Source organism: Glandiceps talaboti, chromosome 5 (genome assembly GCF_964340395.1).
Source record: "Glandiceps talaboti chromosome 5, keGlaTala1.1, whole genome shotgun sequence".
Lineage (NCBI taxonomy): Eukaryota > Metazoa > Hemichordata > Enteropneusta > Spengelidae > Glandiceps > Glandiceps talaboti.
Genome location: NC_135553.1, coordinates 10114268 through 10126118, shown reverse-complemented (window position 1 = coordinate 10126118; position 11851 = coordinate 10114268). Strand labels below are relative to the sequence as shown.

Below are 11851 nucleotides of genomic sequence, written 5' to 3'. Positions count from 1 at the left end.
AAATCTTAAAATCTATTAATATCTTAGCATTATTGTGATACGGTATTTCTCAGGTGCAATATTTAAAAAAAAAAAGATATTCACATTGGCAAGCATTTTTTGTTATAGCAATAATTACTGCTTCTTTCCACAACTACACAGCTGAATCGCGATCATATATCATAAGCTTTCATACCTCAAAATTCCTATATTTTGGTACAGCCCTATGGGTTGGTCGAACCATTATCAAGGAAATAGGAATGAAAGGGTTGAAAGTTACAAACCATGCTCCGATAAAATGAACATCTAATATACCAGGGGGTAATCAAGCAAACTGTCATGCTACATTATTTTATAAGTTGGCCTACCAAAGAGTCAGCGGCTTCACACAATTTTCAGTCTTTACTACAAAGCAATGTAATACTGCTAGTTCTCCTTCATGTACTACTATACCCTTCTATAAATTCATTACTTTATGTGTGCCATTTGGACACACGGTCACAGACATATATCTCCTAGGCAGGTGTGGATAAGTTATATTGTTTACCAGTCCCCCATCTTGAAGTTGTACATAAATATATGGATAAACCTATAAAACCAAAAACCTACTAACCATGCTTTTTACCAAAGTGACTGACAAAAAGCAAATATTTTTCTCTCATATCAACAACTGCCCAAAATTTGTAACATTTCGATAAAGCAGTAACAATGCATCGGAATAAAAAAAATAGCACCAATAGCACTGTTGCACAACTGTACAGTTTTTAAAAAAATGTTTATCTACATGCTGATCCATGCTAGGTATAGGTATTTATTTGCTGAATGATTATCCAATTTCCTATCCAACCCTATTTTATTGTTGCAATATATGTGATCATTTGGCTGTTGCTATGGGTGTGGTCTTGTTGCTAGGCACTACCATACATTCTTTTAATGTTTATTCACTTGTCTATTATTCCCTGTTATCTTTGCAATATATGTGATCATTTGGCTGTTGCTATAGGCGTGGTCTTATTGCTAGGAATATTTGCATAGACTTTTTTGAATCTTTGTTCACTTGTCTAAAAAGCCCTCATTATCTTTGTGAAAGACAACACCATTTGGATGTTGCTATGGGCGTGGTCATTGTTGCTCGAGATATTTGTATACATTTTTTGAATGTTTACTTACTTGCCTACCAGAATGAGATGATGTTGTTATTTTAGCAAAATATACTGGCATTGGGTTGTTGCTAAGGGCGTGGTAATGGTTGCTAGGGCTAATTGTGTCAAAGTATTTTGAAGAAATTCTGCAGAATAACACTTCTAGAAACATCTGACCAAATTTCAGTCTCAGTGCTCTTGAGATATAGGTTTTTGACCAAAATTCACATTTTACAACTAATTTGCATATTGTTGAGGTGATCATTATATGCTTAATATTTCTTCATCTATACACCCAGATGCATCCCCATTAAAGTTCAGCCCAATCTGCTGAGTTGTTTTGGAACTAAAGACTTTTTGACCAAAAAGTCATATTTTTGGCCCTAAATTCTATATTAATTCTATATTCTATATGGAAACATCAAATCTTAAACTACACACCTTGAAGAATGTTCCTACAAAATTTCAGACCAATCTGCCCAGTACTTTTTTAGTGTAAGTTTTTTGACCAAAAAATCACATTTTTTTACCCAAATCACATACGTGTGATGCGATCATTTTGCTTTGAACAATTTTCCCAACTAAAGACCTAAAGTAATGTCCCCACCAAATACCAAAGCAATCGGTCTGGTGGTTTTTGAGTTTAAGTCGTCCACACACACACACACACACACACACACACACACACACACACACAGACAGACCGCACCATGCCTATAGCACTACTAAACCCTATCAGTTCAGTTTTGCTAAAAAAAAAAGATGCGAGAATGACAGGTTCTTTGTACCAGCCACTCTCACATAACAGAAAACAATTAACATATTTTGCAGTTGCTAAAGGTGTTTTACAGTTCCCAAGTAAATTATCCAGTGCCTATTTTACAATAACTTTATCTGCTTACATGAATAAGAGTTGCACTGAAGTTGTCACCTGCCAGTAGTTAACTGATAAATGGTGCAATGATGATGACAATAGTAGAGTTGATAATTAATTACGACAATGGCAACGATGATGATCATAATGTTGATGATGATGATGACGATGATGATGATGATGATAATGATGATGATGATGATGATGACGATGATGATGATGATGATGATGATGATGACGATGATAATGATGATGATGATGATGATGACACTGATGACTACAACAACAGACAGGGTAAGAGGCAACAACTTCAGTGAATTGACAACAGCTTCCATCTGAATCCATTTGAAGACTTATGCAGGTTTTTTTCAGGATGCGAGTTCTTCTTTGGAAGTGTCCACAACTGGATTCAGTACCATCACACAATGGAATACTTTGCATATCTTACAGTCTATGTATATAAACTCCTGATGGTGTCATGTACCCTAATTCTGATGGTCAGGCTGTAACGGTGTCACATATGGTGCTGGAAACATTCCTGTTCTGCCATGACAATGTCCTTTCCACCAATTGGCATCTTGTTTGTCAATAACTGTGATGACATCATTGCGACGAAACTGTAATTCTCCTTCCTCTTGTGGATCAAAATCAAACAATGCTTGTACCGCATTGTGTTCCTGTTGGAAACAACCAAAATGTATTGATTCAGTTGCATATCAAAGACAAGTGATGTCAGATTTGGTGATTTATACTGCAACACTAAAGGTGAGTGACACAGGATCACCTTACTCATTCTGCTATTGTGTATGCATTATTTCTACATTGACAGTGTTACACAATGTATCGCTAAATTACGAACCCAGTCATCAAGAACTCACAGGGTCACTGATGGAACATCACTTTAATGCTCTGACATGCTACCCCAGTCTTTTTAGTGGATAACTGACAGTGTTTTCATGAAGGTTTGAGAACCTTGACTTGTTTCCCATCATTTAACTCTGATTTTCAGCTGCTTCTAACTTACTCTGTGAAACATTTTGAATTTGAAATACATATACAATGTGATGTAATATCACAAAGACAGCCATATTTTCTACATAATCATATGCAATTGACATAGCTAGGTAAACTACCAAAAAGTCAGTGTGTTGGGGTGATAAACTGTGATATACTAAAAATATCAACAGTAGACATCAACGTAAAGGTTTTTGAAAGCCACTCAAACATGTATGTACACACACACACACACATACACACACACAGACACACACACACACACACACACACACACACACATACACACACATGCTCACAGCCTGACAAACAGACAGACACACTTTATTGTGCATAGGGTGCTAGTAAACCTACTTCATCTCTTCAATAATATTCTAGTTTTATGTAAGAAGTCAAACATGGTTATTCTACCTATTTTGGTGAATTAACAATTTGGAATGTCAGAGTGTTTCAATGTTGAAGACACTCATATTATATGCCGATCGTTATGCAAATTATTATGCAAATGACCAAGTTATTGATACATACATGTAAGTTATTATACAAATTAGTTGCCGTCCTTGCACACTGTTACATACATACAATTCATTTATGAGACAGTAAGAACAACTCATCCTATAAATATTTATGTCTGAATGTCAGACTGGGGTTTCAACAGAAGCTTATATTTATGAATAACCTTTCCATTACAACTAACTTACTTACTAACTAACTAAAAATGTATAGGCACATGTAAAAACCTTTAGCAGTTGCAACTTTTTTTGTCTTTAACATGAAATCATAGCCACTGCAACACCCACCAAACCTTTCCTGGAAACATATCAAATCATTTGATTAGCATAGCTGAATTATTTCTTTACTAATCATTGACGGTATCATATATACTTGCTTGATGTCTGTATGAAAGATATCATGCAATCAGGTAAGGACTCAATTACCTGTTTATCATAGCCTGTTTATGGTGCTAGTGGTACTCCATTTATCTCTCATACCATGCTTGTGTTGAGAATCTTTACAACTGATTCAGTTAGGCGCATCCCAAAAGTCATTATCACACACTTGTATATTAAATTTACCTAATTAAATTACATTAAATTATCACATGTACATTTGACATGCTTTGTGTGTGAATGCCTGCATTAATCTCTGTGGTACATGTACATTTACATAATGACTTCATTTGAATACCATATGGTTGTAATCAGGTTCTTGGGCACACATATCCAAATCGTAATTACCAATATATTCACATTCTCAACACAAGCGGTGGTATAAGAAATAAGCGGAGTATGACTAGCTCCATAAAGAGACTATGTTTATCAACAAAATATGTGTAAACTTAAATTGTAGGATGTTGATTGGGTATACTCGCTAGGCCATAACACATGCTCTTGGATACATCATCATCAATAAATAAGAAATACGAAAAATAATGAAAATGTTCTAATTACAGCCAGTGGGGCTTTAAATGAGGAAGTAAAATATTTGTCATTACCTGTTTTGTCATTATATCTTTAAGGTAAATAGTCTGTGTTCTGCTAACAGATGACGTTCTGTGATATTCTACTAGTTCATTCAATGAGTTGAATTTAACTACCCAGAGGAAATACTTGCCAGCACCATCCCGTAGAACTTTGAAATGCTGGATTTCCAATTGAAATCTACAATAAAAAAACATAACAGAATTAGTTTTATCATCTGAAAGAACTATTTCAGGTACACACACTAATTTCAGTATACTCTCAAAATGTGCCTGAATTTCTATACAAAACAAAACATGTTTGAACCTACAATTACAAATCTTTATCAATTGATTGTAAGGCCTGTAAAACCCTAGAATGCAGTTGTGTGAGAATTTTTGCTCTCGCCATTCCCCAACCACGCCTAGCCTTTTGGTAGTGGCTCACACTCAGTGGAGCTACAAACAAAAAAGGCACAAATTCTTAGTGAGGTTTAAATCTTTCCCAGTGACTGTGAGATGACATCTATAGTGTCACCAAGTTATTAGAACCCATCTCAGGATAAGCTAATCACAAAAGGATAGATTTCATGACAGAAGATAAACATATCTAAGTGGGGTTGGACATTGCTGTAAGAAATCAGAATCATATTTTAGGTTTGAATACTGTTATTACTGCAAATTTAAAAGGACAGGTGTGGTTGGAGAGTGCAAGATCAAAAATCTCCACATGACTGCATTCTGGGCTAGGTCTGTAACTGCAACAGTTATGTAGGACACAGCTTTTGAGCGCAATAATGTGTTAAAGGCAGTGTATGAATGATCATACAAGTGACAGTACACACTATTTATACATATATTGTAGTGCACCATAGGACATCTGTGTACAAAATCCTTTTCCATAGATTTATAGTAGATCTGGAAAACGATGTTTGTTTAAGGATAATTGGTGTATCATATGAAGCTGTGATCTTATCTCATCTTTTTGACCTTCTCTCTAAACAGTTACATCTGTCTTATCAAACAGCACAACATATATTATAATAATAAACACAATTGTTTGATAAGGCATCTAATGTCAAAGTATGTATAATTGTAACAACAGACCATTTTCAACCTTATACTATGTAGAAGACATGTATCATTTTCAACATAACACCAGTAATGTTCAGACATGTTGTAAATCAAATCCATTGTACTAAACTCACAAACAGTTTACAGCAAGGAATTCTCATGACCTGCATGAAGTACACAGCACCCTCTTTACAATAAATTTCTTGGGGGAGCATAAGAAAGTTTGTGGCAAAGAAATGGTTATAATGAAGTGTTCAATATACAAGGAGTGTTGTATGGAAATGATCATAACGAAGTGTTCAATATCGTGAAGTGTTCACTGTGGTCAATCATTAATTCAATATTACCACTGACTGTAAACCTTACTGTATGTACATGAAGTCAACAAGGTTACTTTAACCAGTGAAAGTGTGGTAGAGTAACAGTAAGCCCTTCCGACTTCAGTTACTACTGTGAGCACAATATACACATAGCCAGACTTGCAGTATATGTACATTAGAAATTTATGTTTGAGGGCCAATGTATTTCATTTTAGCCAAACTTTATAAATACTGTGTAGCAAGCTTATAACATTTAAGATTTGACTGAAAAATAGTCTAACAATTCAGAGATATCAGTATATACCTATAGTGATGGTTTTTCTCATGACCAGTTATTATATGTAACTTTGTATTCTACAGATGGGCAACCAAGTGCATTTTTCACAAATTACTCACTTGACTGACAATGAAAAGTCTCCTGGTGTACTCTCACTTTCTCTAATTAGAAAAGCACCATCATGTGGTTGTTGTTTCAGTACCTCTTCTGCCTGGTTTCTACTTATTTTACCATGAAACCACCTGCAAGTGAAAGTGAGAAAGAAGTGAAGAAGAGCAGACTTTACTCCCATCAATCATACTTCCAAGATGATAAATTTATTTTGTTACAGTCAATTCCATGACACATTGCCAAAACTGTCATTCCCATTTTTATCACTGAAGTCTGGTAGAAGTATAAACTTTATATGCATGTATTTATATCAGATTTCAATGACTACACACTGGTAACAATGTGTTATGAGTAACTAAAGGAGTGTATGCAATGATGAATCTTTTCAGTAAGTCCAGTTTACCTTCCAAGTCTAAGCCAATTTTAGGTCAGTGACATTGACATTGAATTGTAACACAACATGATTTGGGCACTGCCCTATCTCTTACTATGTAGTGACTTACAAGAAATCTCAGTATTTATCATTTTGACTCACAATGACAAAATTTGGCTATCATTAGATGACACACTTAGTGAGTCTATGTGTTTCATAACAGTGATCACTCCTATTTTGTTATCATGATTTGCATAAAGTCAACATGTCTGTAGCATTGTCAGTCTGAATCCACCCATTCTTTAGTATCAAAGTAATATAAATACCCATGTGACACAGTTGTGGTGGTGTCTGTTGAAACTGACTATAAAACACAAGTGAAATTGGCTTCACAATGCAAATGAGATAATTCAATATACCAATCAAATCCCACTTGACTTTCCCCAGGTAATTAACCTTCTACTTTTGCTTTTAAACATTTGTAAACAGAAATTATGGTGCAAACCCCAAAATAATATAAGTCAACAGAAAACACAAAGGAGTGGCCAACTGTGTCAGTCACTGCAGGTTGTTAAAGGTTGGAACTTGACCAAGTGACCTCATATCACCCTCTGAGGTCACAGTGTTTGACCACAGAGAAATGTGATCTTATCTACAGATAAATCTTACTTTATCAAATGCTCAGTCTTTCTTATTCTACTGGGAATATCATTTTTATGAGGTCAAATTAATATATGGATTCATCATCTCAACATATTACCAAGATGGCAGGCTTGTACTAATTAATGTTAACAGCCAGGGTTTCAAACCCAGGTTCATACATTAGCATTATCTTATCAGTTAAAGGCCAGGGTTTCAATCCCAGGTTCTTACATTAGTGTTATCTTATCAGTTAAAGGCCAGGGTTTCAATCCCAGGTTCTTACATTAGCGTTATCTTATCAGTTAAAGGCCAGGGTTTCAATCTCAGGTTCTTACATTAGTGTTATCTTATCAGTTAAAGGCCAGGGTTTCAATCCCAGGTTCTTACATTAGTGTTATCTTATCAGTGGAATCTTAATTGTTTTGTTCTGGACCAACTTTTGTATAGTTGTCAGATGAATATTTTTCACACCTATTAGGCTAAATTGTAATCCTAAACTGAACTGAGTCCTTAATATACATGTAGCTCTTATGAATGAATGAAGACCATACAATAGAGAGTTATCTGGCTACCCTAAGCAGTGCAGTGAAGACTGTCACCACAACAAACAGACAAGAAGGGTTATTATATTGTATCTTGCTAACCTTAGGAGCAATTTAAACCTACTACCAAGGAAAGCAGATCATTTACTACAACCATGTACAATAATACATCTATTCATTGGCAGTGGCAACGAGCCAAGATACAAAGAGTTAGCTAACTTTTTCAGCATATGGGTAATGATTTGTGTTTAAGTACATCTTGTATGGTATCCATGAATAGTAGAGGCAATATCAGCTTATTTCATCAACAAATGTCATTTTTTGTGTAGGTTTAGTTATTTTTCCGATGTTTCAATGAATGACATTTGACAACCACATTCAAAGGTACAAAATCGACAAAGTGACATAAAGCACCGCTGCAAATTTCACTGATAAAAATTTAATATTGTCATAAGCATAATGGTATTATCAATTTTTGATAGTGATACCTGTCTTGAACAAAAACATACAGCCGAGGTCAAAGGTCATGCAGAGGGTTTCAACACAAAAACAAACAGTTTGTGACATTTACTTGTGTCCTGACGTGACAAAGCCACAACTGAATGATATGTCCCTATTGCATGTATATGACTTGCCCTTGTCATTGATGTACACCACAGTTCAGTACATTGAGGAGATTTTCAATTTGAATGTACCACAATTTTGTATGTTGTATGCATTCGTATTCAGGATGAGACAGTGGCATCCTTCGCCAACTGTTTATATCCTTGAATATGTATCATTATACATGACCTTTTTTGAGAACTACAGAAAAACACTTCAAAACACATAATATTCAATCATAAACAATTGTTAACAGTAACTCAACTTTTTTATTTTCCTTTCTCTGAGACTTCTCTTATCAAAATTTCCAAGAGCTCTTTTTGACAAAACTGACACATGGAACATCAACTGTGTTGCAGCGAAAATGAAGTCACCTTTCCACCAACAAATACAGCTGAAATGGTGTGGGTTTGGTGTTTCACTCAGGAGACATTACATTTTTGACACAATGATAGATATATTTCAACTCTAGACTAACAATAACAGAGACACAACAAACACACCAGGATCCACACAGAGATCAATGTTCACCTGTTTGTTTGGGTGGATATTAGTGTATATCATACATGTTGAAAAAGTGTAATCAAGAGTTCACCTGCTGCCTACACTGAAGTTACTATCCATTCTTTCCTATTTCAAAACTGCATGATGTAAAAGTCACTGTATACTATTGAAACATTGTGAAAAAAAACTTGATTCCTTGAGCTAGAATCACATTTAGTATAAGCTCTGAACTCAAAGTGTAAATAATTTCATTTATCTTCGTTATTTACTCACATACACAGCTAAAGAAGGCTGAGTGATTTCGCCGAAATATTCTAGGTAAACTATTTACTGAGTTTGGAACTAATACCAAAAAAATTGTAAAGAATGATGACAAATGGGAATCCCCATTCCCCCACCCTAGTTTCAGTATCATTTTTACATATATAGATTGAATTTCATATGTATGTACACACCACATACATGACTAGATCTTTTGTCTCTTTGTAATGTTCACTTCAATTTAGCGATGTTGCCATTTGTCAACAATGGAAACTAGATGTTCACTCTGAGCCAGATAGTTATTTGCATGATCTAATACTCTGTACCTAAAAGGTAGTTGTGAAAAGGGAAACTTGCCTAAAACACACACACACACAAAGCATCAAAAAACGAAAAGTCGACGGTCATTCCTTGGTGACAGCGCTTAGACTGAAGTCCTCTATCATGACTTCACCATCACTTCACTGCTCCCTACAAGAGCGCCCCCAACGTGCCACAAGAACATTAATTTCTGTCTCTACGTTGTAACTCTAAAAATTACATAACTCCCATTGTCCCCACCCTCTTGCGATGATATATAAAGTGAACTCCGCCCAACTAAAATGTCAACGGGTGCGATGTCCTACATAATGGGACTGCCGAAAGAGTTGTGATCGAAAGTGACAGAACTTCCCAACTTCTGTTACATGTACTTACTCATGTGGTTTCATATTGATATAATTCTTTGGTATAAACCCTTCTCTGCCATCGGCTTCCGCCTTATACCAGTTTGCATCGTAATCAAGATTGAGCACCTGCAAAGATTACGTACACAATTATTTTGAGAACATGACACGTACTAGTAAATATGTATAGAACCACAGTGATATCGACAGAACATGAATGTGGTGTTGCACTTGCAGATAGGATGTCGTTCGAGCTTCGTTCAAGTTTGTTTTTTGGCGTCAATGAGAACATGTTTCTTTTCCCAACAATACTCGTTCAATAGATTCGTCATGTTTCAATAGCATTCACAGAATGGTGGACAGTGTGATTACCTTCAAAATCTGGGATCTTTTAAAGGAGAGTTCGTCTTCTGCAGTGGCGTTAAAATCAAATTTCGCTTGTGCCTCCATGTTTTCCTCTGCTATTACTAATGATGTCTACACACGTACATGTACACGTCAGAGTCCGTAAACCGTAGACGTCGGTCACAACACTTCTATTAGCGGTGTATTTGGTGTCCAATTCTCGTATTAATACCAATTTACGCAGCCTGGTTTATCTTTTTGGAAAAACTATATTTTCGAACTAAATGTCGTGGAATTCTTCGTTAGTTAGTGTCCAAATCGGCGTTATGTTTTCATCATATAGCCATTTCCCTGTAGACGCTTCACATATTCTTTCGCAATCAGGAAGTTGTGGGATTTTGATTCATTTTATATTTTCGCAAAATGTTGAGATCTAGTCACCCTGAAGAAAAAATATCAAACACGTTGTATTTTTTCTTCTTTGTTCAGATAAGAGCGTTTTGATAGCACAGTAGTCTGTGTGGTGCACTCTCTTTCGCACGCGGAGAGATATCACCACCTTACGAGTAAGTAGGCACTTCCTACTATACCTCTAAAACCTCGGAAAGGTTTGTTGGGAATGTAGCAACAGAAATAACATACCCCGTAAAGTGCATGAGTTGAGGTCTGGTAAAATGTCACTTTTTAATCGGGCAAAGTATTTTCAGACCCAGGGTAAATTCTTAATATCTTTACCAGTGCTCCCGGAAATGTAAACTACATGTATCACGCTGTCTTCGGCATTTAAAAGCTATGGGCGACCCACAGGCACTTGTTTCCCAAGATAAGGCTTATAATGTATCAGAAGTTCAGAATCGATTTCAATCAGAATACAGTGAAATATCGAATATTGGCGTGTTTAGCTAACTGTATATGAAAGGAGTAGAGTTACACTTGTGTCTATGATCGCGCAAGTCGACATTTTATTGCATTCTGATATTCTACATATCTCGGGAAACAAGTGCCTGTGGGAAGACCGGTGCGGACATGACTGCGACTTGGAAACTTTTACTTGGGGGTATTTTAGGGGCGTCTTCGGGATATAGCCCGTTAGCATTGTCTATGAATCCGGCTAACAGTAGTCTAGTTCCATGACGGATAGGTAAAAGAGGCTAACAGTTCCCGTAGTATAAGCTATTATAGACGGTGGCGTACATACTCGAGCGAAAAACAAGATGGCTGCTGCGGCCGTGTGTGTCTTCATTCAACTCATTGTATTGGCGAATGTAACTTTGAGTGTAGTACACATAACATAGTCATTTTATTGTTTATTTTCGACCACCGCACTTGAAAGAGCGAGACATACATGTAAACTGGTAAGATTAATTATTTGACAGCCTGTCCGTTGACCCAACACTTGTCGCTATTACAGTCACACAGGTCACAGATCACATCGAGATAAATAGTTCACTGACTCGAGTTATAATAAAGACAGCTTTTCGAGGCTTCCTCGTGTCCTGACGAAAGTGCAGTGGTATATTCCAACTGACCAACTCGCCCTTATCGACAAAATAAATACCTGAATCTCTAGTATTACGAGAAAACTTTCGATTCTAATAGCCACTGCCCCCAAGCTTACTCTCGTCCATAGGGGCGTGTAATATTTCATAGATTGTTGTTTTCCAGG

The 11851-nt window shown here is 36.1% G+C and overlaps 1 protein-coding gene across 1 annotated transcript; it reads right to left on the bottom strand.

Annotated features, from left to right (window-relative positions):
- Positions 1 to 1798: 1798 nt before the first annotated feature.
- On the bottom strand, positions 1799 to 10710 carry LOC144436013 (growth factor receptor-bound protein 2-like). Its single transcript, XM_078124683.1, has 5 exons — positions 10213 to 10710; positions 9872 to 9969; positions 6259 to 6381; positions 4505 to 4670; positions 1799 to 2672 (listed from the first exon to the last, which is right to left on the bottom strand). The coding sequence occupies exons 1-5, from the start codon at positions 10288 to 10290 to the stop codon at positions 2481 to 2483; spliced, it is 657 nt and encodes a 218-aa protein (XP_077980809.1). The 5' UTR covers positions 10291 to 10710; the 3' UTR covers positions 1799 to 2480.
- Positions 10711 to 11851: the final 1141 nt, after the last annotated feature.

Coding starts and splice junctions, on each gene's coding strand:
- LOC144436013 (XM_078124683.1), bottom strand. CDS start 10,290: ATGGAGGCACAAGCGAAATTTGATTTTAACGCCACTGCAGAAGACGAA. Junction 9,970..10,212: donor AAAGATCCCAGATTTTGAAG/GTAATCACACTG, acceptor TAATCTTTGCAG/GTGCTCAATCTTGATTACGA. Junction 6,382..9,871: donor ATCAATATGAAACCACATGA/GTAAGTACATGT, acceptor TTTCACTTGCAG/GTGGTTTCATGGTAAAATAA.